Raw genomic sequence first — 19,072 nt, forward strand, 5'->3', positions numbered from 1 at the left:
TTTACCATGGGCAGGGGTCGGCAACTGCTTCGTGATCGTTATTTATTCAGGATCGTCACGTATTCACAAGCATAACGGCTCTTTAAACCGTTGCCAATCCTCTGGGCTATAACCTTTAAACGGTGTAATTGGAGAACCTCCGAAAAGCCTAAATCAACACTTACTCTAAATGGCTCTGCTAAAGTACTGTAAACGCGAGGCTAAGCAATGTATCAATAAGTAAAGGCTAGACTAATCACGTTATCACTGTCTATGGAAAAGTCAGCGAATTTGGTGCCAAGGTGAGTGCATAGGGGCCCGATTAAATTGGGGCCCATTTCACAGACTTCGGGCACAAGCCAGTGAATTGGGGCCCAATTTTCTGACTTTGGGCGCTAGCCAGTGAATTAGGGACCTGGTTAAAGTCATTGAATTGTGGCCCAATTCACTGTTTTCGGGCGCTAGCCAGCGAATTAGAGACCAGGTCAAAGTGAGTGAATTTGGGACCAGGTCAAAGTGAGTGAATTGTGGCCCAAATGTACTGACTTCAGGCGGAAGACAGTGAATTGGGGACCTGGTCAAAATCAGAGGATTTGGGACCAGGTCAAAGTCAGTCAATTGGGCCCCAAATTTACTGACATCGGGCGTGAGCCAGAGAATTGGGGACCTGGTCAATGCCAGTGAAATTTAACTGAATTTAATAAATGATGACGTCACCCTGATGCTGTTCTATTTAAGACTGGAAGCAACAGGAGAGCTTCACCATTCTTGCCCGATGAAGCTGATTGTAATTATCAGAGAAACGTCGTAATACTTAAATTTTAAAATGCTGTTGATTCTCTCTTCAGCACACTGGTGGGCTAAAGAAGTGAATTATTTAGTCCTTTGAAAAACGTGAGCATTTTTTTACTTCTAGATTTGAAGCTTTCGTGACTGCAAGGATTCATACTCTTAGTTCCTTCGGTAAAGTCACGTAGGTAAAAAATGAAATTAAAATTAATAAAAAATAAAAACAATAAAATCACGAAGTTTCGGAGGCAACACAAGCTTCCGTCTTCAGGTGAAACTTTCACAGCAAAAAATCTGTCGTGCTGTGACAGTTTCACCTGAAGACGGAAGCTTGTGTTGCCTCCGAAACGTCGTGATTTTTATATTTTTATTTTTATTAATTTTGACATTTATTTTACTGTTTGGCCGTGTCGGGTGGTGGAGGGTTACGACACATTTATACACAACGCGATCTAACCCAAAAACCTTTATTATGAAACTGAACTGCCAGTGGGTGGAACTTTCTTGCTGCAACAATCCACCCAGCCCAACCCACGTGCCACCCCTGACGCCCATCCAATTGGCCGAAGAATCCGAAGGGCACGGGGCCAATGAGCGTCGCTCTTGCTGGGTTCGCATGGAAACACACGCGAGCGTTGAAGGCTGGCTGTGCAAAGGCCTCCTCCTCTTCGCTCATGTGGCTCACTGAAGCCGCATTCGTTTTGTTTGTTTTGTTTAATTCGCGTTAATGTCGCACGCGTTGTCAATTGAGGACCCTGCCGCAGACAACGACGTGCCATGAACCTCGGGTACGGAATCTTTACTGATGCTGCTGTTGTCAGCGATTGACGATTGTCTCTCTGTGTGTGTGTTTGTAAGACGGGAGCCGAGTTCGACGCCAGCTCACGGGCCAACACCGTTGACGATTATCTGAACCGGTCCTGGGTCTCCCCTAGGTCGACTCGGCCTCAAATTAGAACCTGGCGCGTTGTGTAAACATCGCCGGCTGGGCGGTGTTCCCGGCCACCTATCGTATCGTGTCGTGTGTCGTTCCGACCTTCATAGGTGCTTGCGAACAGCACTTGACCCATGAAGGCTGTCGTCTGAGCTGTACTGTGGGCCTCCTGTTAATGTCAAAGTGTCGTGGACTACGATTGCAGCTGTCGAATTGTCGACCGCTTGCAGGAAGAGCTCTGCACGCCGTGTCGATTGTTTGACCATAAAAATTAAAATTGTTTTTTTTTTACCCTTCCATCTGGCAACCAAACTGACACATTTTTTTTTACAAGCAGTCATGTTTACATAGAACACAATACCTGCAAACATGACTCCTTGTAAGTCAGTTTTGTTGCCAGATGGAAGGGTAAAAAACAAATTATATTGTTTCTGGCAAATGAGGTTCCAATGGTGTTTGACCATACTTCACCACTTTTGGCGGCGGTGCGGGTTGGTGAACGAGGATGTACAGATCTGGTTCTCATAGGCGCCGCTGATGTCCGTAACCGAGAATCTAACCGCTGCATCACCGCTCCCGTTAGCAGAAATGCGTATCATGTAGTGTGTAGTGTTCTTAACAAACATGTCCCATGCAGTCATTCAACGTGCAGGCTGTTGGGACGACGTACTAATTTCAGGCTGAGTCTACCTATTAAGGGTGACATAGCACACGCGGGTTTTGTGATGTTTACACATCAAGCGCAATTCTAGATTTGAAGCTTTCGTGACTGCAAGGATTCATACTCTTGGGTTTTTCGGTAAAGTCACGTAGGTAAAAAATAAATAAGTAATAGAAATAATAATAGAAATAAAATAATAAATCACAATTTTTTTCTATTATTATTTATTTTTTACCTACGTGACTTTACCGAAAACCCTAAGAGTATCAAGCGCAATTCTCGTGTATGGCTGAGTTAACCTGGGGGAGAGGGCACCAAGACAGCGTGATTGGGACATCACCTTGCCCCTGGTGTCATCCGTGGCCAGAAATGCACCTGAGGTTGGGAAAAAAGGAAATTGTCAGCAGAACTCCACCGCATTTCTCCATTTAATGTATATTCATAAAAAAATGAATATCAGCTACACAACTCTTTAGCGATTTCAACATTCTGCGTCTCCCCAGAAAGTCAAGCTTGTTTGATAAATGTGGCTAGATTTCCAGATGTTCTTGGCAAGAGCATTCCATATAAACTATGGGATCCTGTTCAACACAAACTCGTTATGCCTTGGCGTGCAGCATAATATACGGGGGGGGGGGGGGGTTGGGGGGACATACTAAATGAGATTAACATTTTGGGTCTCCGCATTTAAATATATTTCCCGAGTTCGTAGCGCAGGTCACTGTTAATCGAGGGCTTTGCCAATGACATCGACCATGCGCCTCATGGAGCTTCATCGAGTGTGTAAGTTACTGTGACAAGTGGCCCCTGAAGAGCTCCACGTGTTGGTACGAATGCCAGCACTGTGTGTGGAATGGCCAAGTACAACACCAATTCCAAAGTGTGCCTGCACCAGTCCAAGGCTAAGTGAGTATGTTCAAATGAACTCCAGTATTTTTATGCAGCATTACAGCTCATTCTATTTTATCCTATGGCCAACCTTCCGATTACGAACTATTGGCTCGAAATCGGAAGGTTGTGAGTTCCAATCCTGGTTTAGGAGTTGGCTCCATCTGGGGCCGACAAATTGAGTACCACTTTATGGGGATGTCGGCGTTGGTTGCCCTATGGATAGACTCACCACGGACACAGAGATGTAATCCGACTACTGATTAGGAGGTGGAAACAGCAAAGGAGCTCATTTTATCAAGAATTTACGTTAACCAAATCACACGGAATGGCCCGATCTCGACAGCTCCCAGAAGCTAAGCAGGATTTAAATGCCTGGATAGTGATAGTTGGTTTTTTACCCTTTTATCTGGCAACAAAACTGACACCTTTTTTTACAAGGAGTCATGTTTGCATTGACCACAATACATGCGGTCGGAATGCAAACAAAAAACACAACTCTGATAATGTATGCACTGTCCTGGAAATTTTATTGGTCCACACCCGAGACAGCTTTTCTTAGAGTCTAGTCTCACATGGTGTTGGACCAGATGACGCCAAAAGGCACACAACTCAAAGACAATGCACCATCAGAGTATGAGAGCTCGGGGTAAGCATTTACACCATTGGAACCTCTTTTGCCAGTAGCAAAATATGTAATTGTTTTTTTACCCTTTTATCGGGCAACAAAACTGACACCTTTTTTTGGATAGCCTGGATAGTGTTTGGATAGGTGACCACCACGGTCAGTTTGTTGTGAATAGTTGGTGGGCAAAGGAAGTCAGTGTAGCAAAATCAATTGCTGGACTCTGGTTCAATGCTCCCACGCCTATGGTTCCCATCTACGACCCACACTGACCAGCGTGGTGAAGTATGGTACAATGACCTCCACCAACTGGTCCCATGGGGAGTGTCCCGCATCCATCAGTAGACTGAGAAAGGACTCTACATATACATTATACTGGTAGGAACGAAGTGGACCAGACCACCAATAGATTAATGTGTCCGTCCGTCCGTCCGTCCGTGGGAGGGGTGGTGTTGAGGGTGGTGTTGGAAATGAAAGACTACGAGTCTTTAAATCTCACAGCGTTTCTTGTCAAAACAAACACTTTTAATTAACGTTACACTAGAATACAGTAATTTTTTCTTTAACTCCTCTATACTCGGTCGATATCTCTGTACCGGTACTAAGTATTATTCCTACCAGCCCACCCCGCAGGGTCCTGTTTTATTATGTGTTGTTTGTTCTTGCCTGCAACGTAGTAAAGTCCACTGAAAATGTGTGTGTTGATTTGCAGGGATGGTCTGAAGTTAGAAACCCAGACATTGGATGGCAAGACAAGGCTTGTGATAGCATTTCATGGTAAAAAATATTTTACTGGCTATTATTTTGCAGATTTAAATGCAATTTTCTCAAGTATTTTGAAGCAAACCTTGAAGATGTACGTTTTAATCAGTTATATGTGTGTATGTGAGTGAATCGTATAACTTTTTTGACACCGAGCATTAATTTTGGGTGCGTCTCACTTTCCAGAGCATCTTATAATCTGGTAAATATGGTTATCCTGCACATTAGAATGTGTACAGTGTGCTGTTTGTAAAATATAAATGGTAATATAATCCTGTTTTCAAAACCGAATGAAGATGTTTTTTTTCCTCTTACAGATGAACCCTTAAATAAAACTGCAAAGGTAATTATACAGAAAGCATAGGCTTATGCATTGCCATTTACATTCTGTTGAATTTAAAATGTGTACCATTTCATTCTGATGTTAAGTTTCCATTCCAATATTGGACAGTTTTTTTTATTATTATTTGTGCTTGTACACTACTATCAGTGCAATCCCTTATTTTTCGTTTAATAATTAAATGCAGTATTTTATCATCAGCCAGGATGAATGCACTGCTGGAATAAGGCTTTTCTGAGCTCATCCTTCAGAGTTCTACAATGCAACAGTCCATCTCGCGCCTGAAAATGAGTTGACTTCATTTCTCCATCTCCACGGCAAACGTTTCAGTTGGACGTGTTTCTACTTTGGCTACCACTGTTGTTAGTCTAAGCCACTGGCTATCATCATCATAATTTCTTCTAGCCCTGCGTTCTGCCCAAGCAAGCCCACTTAGTTTTCGTAACAGTCAATACATTTTCTCGAACTTGCATATTTTCTCTTAATCAATTAGTCCTATTTCTCTCTCATTGTAATTTCAAGCATGTACATCACCAGACGTGTATGCACTTTTACTTATTAATGATTTTTTTTTTATGTTTTGTTTTATTTTATTTGTTTTAAAACAAATTCGTCGAATAGCTGAACTTAAACTTGAACCTAAACTGAACTTAAATATGAAATGCAGCATACCATTGTGCCTGAAGAACACCATTTGTTCACAATGTACATTACCTGCTGTGATGAACGGATACGTATTGTGCATGGTGCCCTAATTTACACGCTTATTTTAGGGCACTTCCCAGTTGAAGAAACGGAGATCTCCATTTAGGTCGAGGCTCGTGAGGGAGGCACATAATGGCAGTGTTAGGCTCGGAGCGGCAAGTGATGGAAGTTCAAGCAGAGGGCCAAAACCCACGCCCTTTGGGAATAGTCAAGCTGCACAGAGACGTGCGGACATCGATCAGAGGACTTCGAATCCAACTGAAAGGCTCAGTGACCCACAGGCAGACCAGGGTCCAGTCCAGTACAATCACACTCAAAAGGCAAGATTCAACCAGAATATAAGTACCAATGGCCCACAAATCAAGTTGCTGCAATCGAATCAACACAGTAAAGAGCAAAGAGCCATTGTTAATGGACAGACCATCGTACTCGAAAATGGACAGAATCTTCAGCAGAATGGTCTGCAGATGGGGAAGAACAATAGAGGCAGGGTGGACAAAAACACAGCCCAGCAAGAAGTGAAACAGAGGTACGGTACTTGATTTACTGTTCATAATGTGCAGGTTTATGTACGAGTTCTCTCTTCTAGCATTTGAAATGTTGCAATATCAGAGTCGTATTTTGTAACTTCCCTCATGATGTCATTTCCAGGAGACGTGCAGGAACAAATCATTACCTTTGCGCGATTAATGATTTGTCACTGGTCAGGAATGTGATTAGACTCACACTTCAATTCGATGTACATTTTTTTTTTATGTAAAGGATTTTAGTGACTTAGGAGATCAAGTGAAAGCATTGCATGGGACATACACACGTTAAAAAACCGTTCTTATGCAATTTGCCACATGCATACTGAGCATAGAAAACTCAAATCTATAAATTTATGCAAAATTACACTCCTAAATACTATTGTCAGCAGTGAAAAATTAAAACAGAGCCTAAAGCTTGCATTAATGCGCCTAAAAACAAATTTACCATTTTGATCTCCAATGTTATTTTCGGTTCTGTACGATATTCAACATATTGCTCCCCGTGATTGGAACTTCAGGAATGGAACATTCAGGAACTGAGCCAAATGTTTGACATCAATCCGGACAATGGGCGGTAACTTGAAAACACTGGAGAGCTATACAGCACAACTGCTAAAACTTAAAGCAATTATATGGCATAGTGGGATTTATTATTATAATTATGTTTTTTACCCAGGAAAGCCATGCTGAGTCCCTTCATTCTTTTTCAGGATGGTTCTGCCAAGTATGTTTCAGTAGGGGGTGATGATTTGCTACGTAAATTACAATTGAACAGCAAGTGGGATCTTGTTATGAACATACTTATCACCTAATAGTGTTGAAAACGTATTGAATGCCCTTTGTTACACGACCTTTTACAATAGCAAGTGGGATCTTGTTATGAACATACTTATCACCTAATAGTGTTGAAAACGTATTGAAGGCCTTTTGTTACACGACCTGCTTACCATCCCATCGTCGCATCTCACTGTTGTGTATTTTTTCTGTTACGTTCATTTTTCTGTGAATTATATTTGATGGTTTTCGCCCTGATTAATGTTAGCTTCATCGTTTACATCATTGCTTATGTCACTTTGGTGACTGTGTCACCTTCGCAAATGTGACCGTTCTTGCGTGTTGAGTTCCCACCTGTTTAAACAAAATAAACTTGCTGTTTTTTGTGTCTAATCTGTCCTTTTCCCTCGTCGCATGCAATAGGCGCGGCCTTGCCAACGGGAGGCCAGTGAAGGCGGCAGACGCGCGAGGGCATGGCGATAACACCCAGACGGGGAGCTTCGGCAGTGGTTTAGTGTGCCTCACCCAAGAACAGCTGCAGCAGATTCTAGCATCCATCGGGCAATCCGTGAACAGCAGCAACACTGATGGTGAGCTGCCAACCGTGTTATTCTTTGGTTCTTTCGGTAAGTCACGTATAAGTTAAGACGGCCAACGACCGTCGATTTCTGGATTCATGGGTGGCGGAGGGATTTGCAAGAATAAAACAAAAACACGGATCATGTAAAATTATCTGAGTTAAGTTATAAAAAAAAACTGTTTAGTTGAGGATCTTGGCAGGATGTGATGGTTTGCACACTGGACTTGCAATGCAGAGGTCAGTGGTTCGATTCAATCGCCCGGCGCGGCAGTTAAAACGATGGGCCACATTGGGAGCAGAGGGTAGTGCACCAAAGTTCCTGCTTGTATTATACTTTACTCCAACATTTCAGCATTTGTTTGCCCACTTCAGCATTTGTTTCTTGCTGTGGTTGTCCCACCTGATGACGGACGCTTGTGTTGCGCCCGAAACGTCGTGATTTATTATTTTATTTCTATTATTATTCCAAGTATTGTATTATATATTTTTATTATTTATTTTTTACTTACGTGACTTTACCGAAAAAACCTAAGAATATTTACTCCAACAACTACGCTCCCTGCCTTTCACCAACGTGCACTGACCAATATGGTGAGGTGTGGTCAAACAACCCTCATCCGCACGGAGTGGAGAGGCCCTCATCCAGCAGTGAATTGACACCAAGCCGCACAGGTTCAATGGCACCTATAAGTAGCAGACGTGTTCTGTTCTTTGGCTTTATCCTGAAGAAAAATTACAGAAGTCAGACTTGAATGGCATTGGTTAATGGTGTATATCTGCTGTTGGTGTATGTCGTATTAAAACGTTACTCAATAGCTAAATGTTCTCTTAAAGTACACACTTATATATAAACACTAGCTGTACTACCCGGCTTCGCCCGGGACTTGTATCCACCACGGCCGGCCGCCTTTGTCTCCCCAGTGGCGATGTTAATACGCCACACCAGTTACTCGTTTGAGGCTGAGTCGACCTATGGGAGGTTCAAATAATGTTGACCGGTGGTGGCCATGAGCGGGAATCGAACTCGGTTCGCCGGGTTGGTAGCGCAGCGTAGCGTTAACCACTACACCCACCGCTCCTCACACACACAGACGCACAGACACACACACAGACACACACACAGACACACACACAGACACACGCAGACACACAGACAGACACAGACAGACACACAGACAGCACGCTAACCACTACACTACCGCTCCCCACACACCACACACGCACACACACAGACACACACACAGACACACACACACAGACAGACACACACAGACACACACACACAGACACACACACAGGCAGCACGCTAAGCACTACACTACCGTTCCCCCTACACACCACACACGCACACACACAGACACACACAGACACACACACACAGACACACACACACAGACACACACACAGACACACACACAGACACACACACACACACAGACACACACACACAGACACATACACACAGACACACACACACACACACAGGCAGCACGCTAAGCACTACACTACCATTCCCCCTACACACCACACACGCACACACACAGACACACACACAGACACACACAGACACAGGCAGCACGCTAAGCACTACACTACCGTTCCCCCTACACAACACACGCGCACACACACAGACACACACACAGACACACAGACAGACACACAGACACACACACAGACACACAGAGAGCACGCTAACCACTACACTACCGCTCCCCACACACCACACACGCACACACACAGACACACACACAGACACACACAGACACAGACAGCACGCTAACCACTACACTACCGCTCCCCACACACCACACACACACACAGACACACACACAGGCAGCACGCTAAGCACTACACTACCGTTCCCCCTACACAACACACGCGCGCGCGTCCATAGGTACACATACACGCGCTTGCTGCAGACACACACGACTTTCAGGGTGCGTAAGGCAGTAAACGACTGAAAGAATAAAGCGGCAATGCTGTGCGAGGAACGCCTTAGACCAGCAACACATTTGTGTAATGCGAGCGTAAACACACAAACACATACAAACACATACACAAAGATACAAAGATCCCCAGTATAGCCTTAACAGACTGTAGGGGCAAGTGCTGTTAGCGAGCACCTATGAAGGCCGGAACGGCACACGAGGGGGTGGGTGGCCAGCACCACGCCCGACCGCCTTTGTCTCCCCAGTGGCAATGTTTACACACCGCACTAGGTACTCATTTAAGGCTGAGTCGACCTAGGGGAGGCCCAGGACCGGTTAAGATAATCGTCACTGGTGTTAGCCGTGAGCGGGAATCGAACCCGGGTCGCCAGGTTCATAGCGCAGCGCGCTAACCACTACACTACCGCTCCCCCTACACAACACACGCGCGCGCGTCCATAGGTACACATACACGCGCTTGCTGCAGACACACACGACTTTCAGGGTGCGTAAGGCAGTAAACGACTGAAAGAATAAAGCGGCAATGCTGTGCGAGGAACGCCTTAGACCAGCAACACATTTGTGTAATGCGAGCGTAAACACACAAACACATACAAACACATACACACACATACATACACACACATACACACAAACACATACACACAGACATACACATACACACAAACACACACATACATGCACACAAACACATACACAATACACACACACATACATGCAGACACAGACAGACACATAACACACATACATACACACACATACACACACATACATAGACACACACATACATAGACACACACATACATACACACAAACACATGCACACACGTACATACACACATACATAGAGACACGCAGACATACACATAAAGACATAAAAAAAAACCCACATACATACACACACATACACACAAACACATACATACACATACATACACACATACATAGAGACACACAGACATACACATAAACACAAACACACATACACATGACCCGGCTTCGCCCGGGACTTGGATCCACGATGCCCCGCCGCCTTTGTCTCCCCAGTGACGATGTTCACACACGACTGCAGTTACGCTTTTGAGGCTGAGTGGACCTAGGGGAGGGCCAGGTCCGTTTCTAATAATCGTCAGTGGTGGTGGGCGTGAGTTGGAATCGAACTGGGGTCGCTCAAGCAGCTTAATGACTGTTTGTACAAAGAACATATAAAGAATCGATTATAATAACCAGGCAAGAGTCCACATTATAGACTGCCAGTACACACACTCAGCTTCATAAGCAGGCTAGAGTGTACATGATAGAGTGGCAGTACGCTCACCGAGCTTAATAAGCAGGCTACAGTGTACATGATAGACTGGCAGTACGCTCACCCAGCTTAATGAGTATTTGTACAGTGAACATTAAAGTAATCGATTGTTGGCGCGTTGGGTTTAAAAGTAATATTAATAGCACACATTGTGGTGGGGGTGTAGTGAAGAGTAGGAAAAACTTTGATGAATTTACCTCAGAGTGGCGTGGTGGGTGTCGAGGCCTAGTAGCGTGCAAAGCCTGCGGCCTCGCCTAAAATTGTCGGCTTGGAAGAGGCAGGGTACGGGTGGCGTTCCTTCCCCCCCCCCCTAGCGCTCCAACAATACTGTGTAATGGCTATTATTTAATTAAATACGGAGCTTATGAAAGTGGCGAAGGCGTGGCTAGCCGTTGGCAGGGGCAACCGCCGTCCAATGAAACTGCAGCCCTTGGCGAAGGCGTGGCTAGCCGTTGCCAGGTCCAATGAAAGCGGCGAAGGCGTGGCTAGCCGTTGCCAGGGGCAACCGCCGTCCAATGAAAGTGCGTATGGGCCAAAGTCCACACACACACACACAGACAGACAGACATGAACGATTTTATATATATAGATTCACTCCGCATTAAAAACCTTGATCTATTAGTTTATTTATGAATAGTGAATTATGTTTTCATTAACTACTTCATAGGCTATGGCTGAGGAGTAACCAGGGTTACCCAATGGATATTGTCTTTTCTTGAAATGTTGAAAGATTAGTTAAATTGTTTTCGTAACATCCAACATCCATAATACAGGTTTTTATTTTGGGGGGGGGGGGGGGTTAGACCGTGTAAATATAAATGTGTCGTTAAACCCGCCACCACCCAACACAGCCAATTAGTAGGGTGTGTCACGTAAACAGAACATGCCAATTAATTAATAGTTTAGCACACCAAAAAAAACTGTATTATGGAAGATATTGGTCGCGAAAGCCTACGAGTTAAACTGATCCAACACATCACGATAAATAAGGTGATGCTTTTTGTATACAATTTAGGTTCAGCACCTTTGGAAACAGAGCTGGACAAGGAAAAGGATATTGTTCAGTATGACAATGAAACCAAGCCTGAAGATGCTTCAAGGTAATCAACTGAGTGGTTATGGATGCTTTAGGAACTGCTTTTGTGAGTGTACGATTGTTGAAATAAAATATGCTATCAGTAGAGCGGAGAATTTCGAATAGTGCCACTACAGATTAATTGTTTATGTCATTAGATTTCATTATCATTCTTTTTTGGTTGAACAGAGTTTACCTGCTCCTGCGAATGACTGATGCATCAGTGCACACATATACTGAGAGTTGAGTGTGTACTTTAAACATTGTACCCATGGAGTCTTGAAGTGTAATTTTAATGCCAACACAAGGACCCCTCCTATGCTTAGCGATTTGGAAAAGGCATCTGAAATGTTATTTTTTGTGAGGCTTTTAGTTTGATTGGGGTAACTTAAAGAAAGGAATATCGGCCCTGACTTGCTTACAATCATTTAAATTAACCTGGTGCTTCATTTCGTTGTTTCTCTTTAAGCTCGGCTGCTCCGTTTGAGAAGACGCAAGGAATATCGGGCAGTGTCTTTGGTATGTTGGGAGAGAGGGAGAAAGACCGAGAAATACTTCAGGAAAAGAAAGTGCAGTGGAAAAAAGAGCTGGGTAATGTATTCACATTTTGTTGCACACACACACACAGCTACATACATACACGTGCACTGAACAATAATGGTTGCATTGAGCATTTTACACTTATTATAAAAGAACGTATGCTGTACGAATACAAAGATTTGTGTTTTTCCAGAATATGAATGGTGCTACAGTGGTTAACGCATTGCACTGTGAATCCATCGACCAGAGATAGGTTCCCAGCCATGGCTAACAGCAGTGGCAAGTGATATTTGAACGAGCACTAGGCCTCATCCCCTCTTCACTCACCTGCACCGTACAGTGTGGTGAAGTATGTATGGTCAGACAAGCATCCCCATGACACGGTTTGGTGAGGCCTTCATCCATGAGTGGGTTGACAATTAATTGCAATGATTACTCACGTGAAACTCTGGTCATCCTCACAGCAGTGGCTTTTGGCTAACCATTGAACAAAGACGGTCACTGCATCGCAAGCTTTCAGATGAGCTTCTGCAGCCATCTGGAATGCTCTTCCTTCCGATATTAGGAAGCCACCGGAGCTATGCACTTTTAAATGTAAATTGAAAACGAATTACTTGAGAACGGCTGTTTGTGTTTAGTTTGTTGTCCTTCCCCCGTAACTCCGATTAGCTTTGTTGGCTACGTGCGGTGCGAAAGAAGTTCAACATACATAAGTACTGCATGTGCATTTTTCCTAACGGTGAACTTGCATTTTGGAATTGTCAATGGAATGCAATTACACTGGTCAACAAAAAAAAACCATTTTTTTCTGGCCTGGACTTTTGCAGCTGTTTTAGACTAATTTCAGGGTGCTGATTCCAAATCTGATCTCAGATTTGCTCTATCACATCTCATTTTATGCTATCGGCATACCCCATTTTCATTGATTTTACCCGAAATTAACTCTGTCACTTATGATTGCAAGTTGTTGCGAGTCAGTGACTGATTTAGTGTTAAAATATGGTGCTGTATTTTTAGGATAGTGTGTTTATAATATAATTTAATGTAGATATCCACATTTATTAAATATTTTTCTTCTGCAGTTGTTATTGAAAATGCAATATTTGATATCTCAAAAACCTGATGTGAGAGACAAAAACTGATGCCAGATTTGTAATCAGCACCCCAAAATTACCTTATAAACCGTTGGAATATCTTATGCCAGAAAAAGTGTGTTGACCAGTGTAATAAAATGAAACTCAAAGTGAGGGCAAATGCTCAGTCAGATTCAAAGGGAAGCCTAAATGCTTTTGTGCAGTGTACCACGTATTAAAATTCCACACACATCCCTTTGTCGCGTCTCTTTATTTCCTGCGGCATATTTTCAGATCAACAACTGGCGCTGAAAAACAGTGGGAAGAAACAGGAGCTGGAGGTCAGGGAAGAGTGGAACCCCTTTGGGAAGCCAGGGGCAGGAGCTCCGGTCTTATCAGCCACCGGACAGCCGCTGACCACGTTCAATCAGAAGGTATGCTCAATGGAATACAAGAGGATCATCTAAGCTGTCGATCAGAATCAGTTGAAAACTTGAGCTTCATCGTTGGATTTTAAAGTTAGTTCGAGGGAGTTCTCATCCGTTTTTTTTAATGGTTTGATGTAATTGGTATTGAAATAACCACTTTTTATAAGTAGTGCCTGCAAGTAAATGTTCTAATAGTCACCCCTTTATGCATTCGGCATATGGAAATCACAAATAGATTTTTTTTGTGTGGCAAATACCAATATATGAACAAATATCTTACTCAAATCACACTTTTCTCATTGCATGGTTTTTTAATGTTTTTTGTTGTAAAACTCCTTATCCAGTTTTCAATCTTCTATAAAGATCACTCCAAGGTATGCCAAAGACTGCTTATCCTCGGTGTTTTCAAAGGGCACCATTGGGTTTCAAATTACATTCCATTTCATGCTTCTCGCAGTCACATTAGTGCCAATGATTAGCTCGCCCCATGTGCATGATAGTGCCAACAAGTTCTATCTTTTACACAAAGTTTTTCACCACTTTCCCATTATCCACGCTGCAAAAGTGGACACTTGTCCACGCTGCAAATGATGTGATGTATGTTGTGAATGTGAATCTATAATTGCTGAAAGCTGACTATGAAATAACTTTAGTTGACAATATGACGTAAATTAATTATTTAATGAAGTCATGTAGTAGTGGTGACCAGACTTCATATTTCATACATTGTGTGAATTTGATCATTGTAAGTGATTTGTTTTATTATATCTCCTGTAAAAAAACATTTTGTGATTTCTTGCTCAATTGAGCATCTCCTTTTTATATGCTTTGGCGGAGGCGAGTCGATGCATAGGTCAACATTGTTGACTTCCCCACAAAGTAGCACTCATTTTATCGACCCTGCATGGATCATGGGATGAGTCCAGCCCAATCAGGAATTGAACTCGCAACCTTCGGATTGCGAGCCGCTCGTTCTGACATTGTGCCATCCGGTTGGATGTTGGTAGTAATCATAATTTTTTGAAAGAGCAAATGTATGCTTTAATTGCAAAGTTCAAACTTGACTTGTTATTGCTATTGACGGGCTAGCTTGTGATTATAAAGATAATTATACATTTCATTTCAGGATCAGGATGTGCATTTTTACGGTGCTTAAATGGCTCAGCAACTCGTAGGACAATTCCAATTGCCGTGCTGTAGTCTGGCCACCCTTGGGCCAATAAAAAATGAGAATCTTTTTCGTACTTTTTATCCGCCTGTGTCTGCAGCTGCAGGCCACTTTGAACCTTCCAGCACATCAGCCAGAATCTGGCTACTTGACAGTGCCTGCAACATCCGCCCAGGGGACAGCAAGTGGTGGCAGGAACACTGCCCAGGACTCCGTGGCAATGGGGCAGACACAGAGCTTTGCTTCCAGTGACCTTCCCGCAGCAATTCGCTCTTCCTTTGTCATTGGGGTGAGTACTTTCAAGATGCATATGTAATGCGAGCAAGGATTGAGGGGGGGCGGAGTCTGGGTCACGTGGGGAGTGGGTGGAGTTAGGGTCACGTGGGAGAGAGGATTTAGGGGGAGAACCGGAAGGGGAAAGGGGAGTTGAGACGGAGTGAAACAGGAGGAGGCCAGTCAGGCCACGCTGGGCAGGACGGAGAGAGTGGCGCGGTCGCCACGCGGTGGGAGACGTCGACACCGTCAGCCATCGGTGTCAGACGCAGAGAGCTAGCGGCTGTAGGAGGCTAGCTGTGTACGGGGCAGCAGTAAAGCTTGAGAGCGGAGCAGCGGTGTGCCTGCAAGGTGGGGCAGCAGGTAGACTGCATATCGGAGCAGCAGGGAGACTGCATATCGGAGCAGCAGGGAGACTGCATATCGGCGCAGCCGAGGGGCTGTGGAGAGATCGTCGGGAGAGACGCGGGCCTGAGCGAGGACGCCGTGGTAACGAGATTCTACGAATCCAATAAAGGACAACGGAGATCGACACCTGAGAGAGAGTTCCTGTATTACACATACTTTATACCTTGCATAAATATGAAAGTATATTACCAAATTATCGGAAACTAAGCAGGATCGAGCGTGCAAAGTCCTTGGATAGGTGACCAGCGTCTATCAAACAGGTTGTCATAGATATCACGGGGCTATGTGATGGGCAGCAGAAAGCAGTAAGGCAAAATCCATTGTTGCACTGTATTTTTTATATGCTCCCACGTGTATGCTTGCTGCCTTCACCATCCTGCACTGACCAGGGTGGCGAGGCATGGTTAAATGACTCCCATGACCCGCACGGTGTGGGTAGGCCCTCAGGAAGCAGTGGAGTGTCAAAAATGGCCGTAACTTGTCCATGTTCTATTCCACCTTCTGTTGTTTAACCCTCGGCCCAATGGCCGGGACTTTTGCTCAAACTCCCTACAATCTGTCTGATATTGGGCTTTCTTTTGCTGCTTAATTTCACGTCATCAGCCAGAACTTTTCTTCTCTTGTCTCTTGGCATCTGTCCCAGCATCCTTGCATTCCAGGACTTGCTTAATTAAGCTTTCACCACTGAGAATGGATCCAATCCACACAATTATTAAAAATGTGTTAACGCACACACTTTGCGTTCACGCTCCGAGAGAGAGAGAGAGATAATGATTGAGTGTCGTGGGAAACACATTTACAAGTGGGAACGCAGCCTGAAACTGCGCCAACCATTGCATATTGGCGCAGTTTCACCCACTCCGTTAATTAGTGTGTGTACTTGTTTTTATACATCTTTCAGCTTTTTTTACAGCTTGCTTTTGCTATTAAGTGCCTCTAAATCTAACCAGCATTGTGTTGCATGTACTCTACGTGAATGCATTCGTTTCGTTAGTGAATATATATTACAGGCATTTAACATCCGATGACGACCGCTTGTGTTGCGATCGAAACGTCGTAGTTTTTTTGTTATTTTCTTTGAACCTATCTACGTGACTTTACCGAAAGACCCAAATCATATTTAACATCTCTCTTTGGGATTAACAGGAGGCAGCCCCCAGGGATAAACCTTTCAGCGCCTCCAATAGGGAGAAGCAGCAGCGCTGGCGAGAGGAGCTGGAGCACCAGCGGGAAGAGCAGCGCATGCGCAGACAGCAAGAGAAAATCTGGCTCAAGGGGGTGAGTACTCTCCTCCACACAGACATGTAATAAGAGCCTATGTCCGGCTCACGTGGTGATCGGCTCTGCCGGTCCTGTTTTACAGCCAATGGGGGGAGAGCCTGGGAGCATGGCCCTGGCGTGATCAAGGGGTGCCAGCTAGGGTGATTGGTTCTGCTGGTCTTGGCCTCAGCCAATGGGAAGACAAGTCAGGGGCATGGTCCCGGGAGTTGATGGGGAATCTAGAAGATTCGGCGCAGGCTACCAAGGATTGGCTGGAGCGTACCACGTGACCCAGGCATTAAATAAGGGGAGAGATGAACGACACGTGGTCAGACGAAGAACGAAGGAAGAGAGGGGCCACGCGCGAGCGGGGCTCCGAGTGCCACGTGGCGGTGCGTTTCTTGTGGTCTGTCTGCCCACTTCCCGTTGCCTGCCAGCAGCGGGGAGTACTTGTGAACTGGAATAAATAAAAGGACCGATTCAACAAGTCGTCTCCAAGAGTATTATTACAGACACACAAAGATCCCCCGTATAGCCTCCAACAGACTACTCGGGCACGTGCTGCTACTGAGCGTCTATTAAGTCGGGCACGGCACATGAGGGGGTGGGTCGCTAGTACCATGCGCGGCCGTCTTTGTCTACCCAATGTTGATGTTGGCACACCGCATCCAGGTACTCATTTGAGGCTGAGTCAATATAGGGGAGGCCCGGTCCTGGTTCAAATATTCAACACTGTTATTGGTTATTAGTGGGAATTTAACTTGAGTCACCAGCTTCATAGTGCAGTGCGCTAATCGCTGCATTACCACACAAAAAATACACACACTCTCACACTCTCCAGAGTTCATCGTTTGAGCTATAGACATTGCTTATTTTAAATGTTGTTGTGTTTTTGTCCAAATCATATTCCAGTTTCTCTATCAGTCATGCCACAGCAGTGCATTCGAGTATGGCTATGGAGGTGACATCACTGAGCTACTTATGAGATCCCTTCATTTGCCCGTTCTCTCATGTGACCTGTTGTGGAGGAGCGAGTCTTGTGGCTATCAAAATAATTATTTTAAAAAAATTGTCCACGCAGCTGGATATATATGCCGAATGAAGTGAACAAAATGTACTTCAACTATTTTTTTAGTTCTGCCTTTGATGTCCAGCCTAAGTCCACCACTTGATGAACAGATTTATTCATGGTTGGTTGCATGGATTTTATTCAAAAATGTTAGCAGTGCCAACTCTGTGCTCTGACGTGCTTTTAATCATCTCAGCCACCGATCCACTTCATACGCTGCAAGAAATCTAGCATTACCCTAAATTCTAGCTTGATGACCGCTTAGGTTTTTGCGGTTGTACTGTGTAGCTCTCCGATGTGTTTCCACGTTGTACCGCGCGTTGCTCAGCACGACGCCCAACATTTTACTCCCATGTGATGTTGCCCTGCATCACGTGGTCCTAATCAATTGTCATTCTGGCTGTGCAATCGCCATATTGTGCAATCTTTCCATGGTATAGCACGATAATAATCTCAGCGCACCGGTGCTGACTTGACATTTCTGAATCCTCTGACACCCAACCCCGAGGCTTTAACATAGGTTATTAGTAGTGTTGAATCAGTGCTCTAATATAGGCATCAAGTACACCCTGTCCTAGGGCTTACGTGTGCTTAATCGGAGCACTAACATGGTCATTATGAGCTTCCTAACAGCCGGAGAGCTTCCCAATCCCATGTGGGGAGAGACCCATAGTATGGGAGTTGGGGGATTCCTGGTCATTGGCCAGATTACAGATGGAATTCTGCCCCCGCACTTTGTCACAGATAAGAGGAGTTCTACTGCATTATGATCTGCTCATCTACCGGTGACTGCCTCAGTACTGAGCCTACTGTGCATGCGCTTCTGTTTGTTTAATCCCTCTGTCATCGGCACGTTCAGCATTTACATATCCTAATTGAAGGATCACGAAAATGCAGACTGAAGAAACCCACGATTTTTGACCAAGATGTTTTGGGTGTCTCTTAGCCATATTTAA

The 19,072-nt window shown here is 44.5% G+C and overlaps 1 protein-coding gene across 3 annotated transcripts in view; it reads left to right on the forward strand.

Moving 5' to 3' along the window:
- The first annotated feature begins 210 nt into the window (after nt 1-210).
- Nucleotides 211-19,072, forward strand: part of CCDC66 (coiled-coil domain containing 66) — a 36,319-nt gene continuing 17,457 nt past the window's right edge. Inside the window, exons 1-10 of one of the 3 annotated variants that reach the window (XM_061573942.1) lie at nt 211-281; nt 4,589-4,653; nt 4,956-4,981; nt 5,752-6,212; nt 7,411-7,577; nt 11,838-11,922; nt 12,367-12,488; nt 13,805-13,944; nt 15,207-15,395; nt 16,934-17,065. In XM_061573942.1, coding sequence (XP_061429926.1) covers nt 253-281; nt 4,589-4,653; nt 4,956-4,981; nt 5,752-6,212; nt 7,411-7,577; nt 11,838-11,922; nt 12,367-12,488; nt 13,805-13,944; nt 15,207-15,395; nt 16,934-17,065 — 1,416 coding nt within the window. In that variant the 5' untranslated portion in view covers nt 211-252. Of the gene's footprint in view, nt 282-1,396; nt 1,557-3,201; nt 3,270-4,588; nt 4,654-4,955; nt 4,982-5,751; nt 6,213-7,410; nt 7,578-11,837; nt 11,923-12,366; nt 12,489-13,804; nt 13,945-15,206; nt 15,396-16,933; nt 17,066-19,072 lie in introns of those variants that run through there. The other 2 variants (XM_061573943.1, XM_061573941.1) reach the window with 2 other exon arrangements.

This window comes from Lethenteron reissneri, chromosome 54, assembly GCF_015708825.2.
Source record: "Lethenteron reissneri isolate LAM-NWPU_2019-01 chromosome 54, ASM1570882v1, whole genome shotgun sequence".
Lineage (NCBI taxonomy): Eukaryota > Metazoa > Chordata > Hyperoartia > Petromyzontiformes > Petromyzontidae > Lethenteron > Lethenteron reissneri.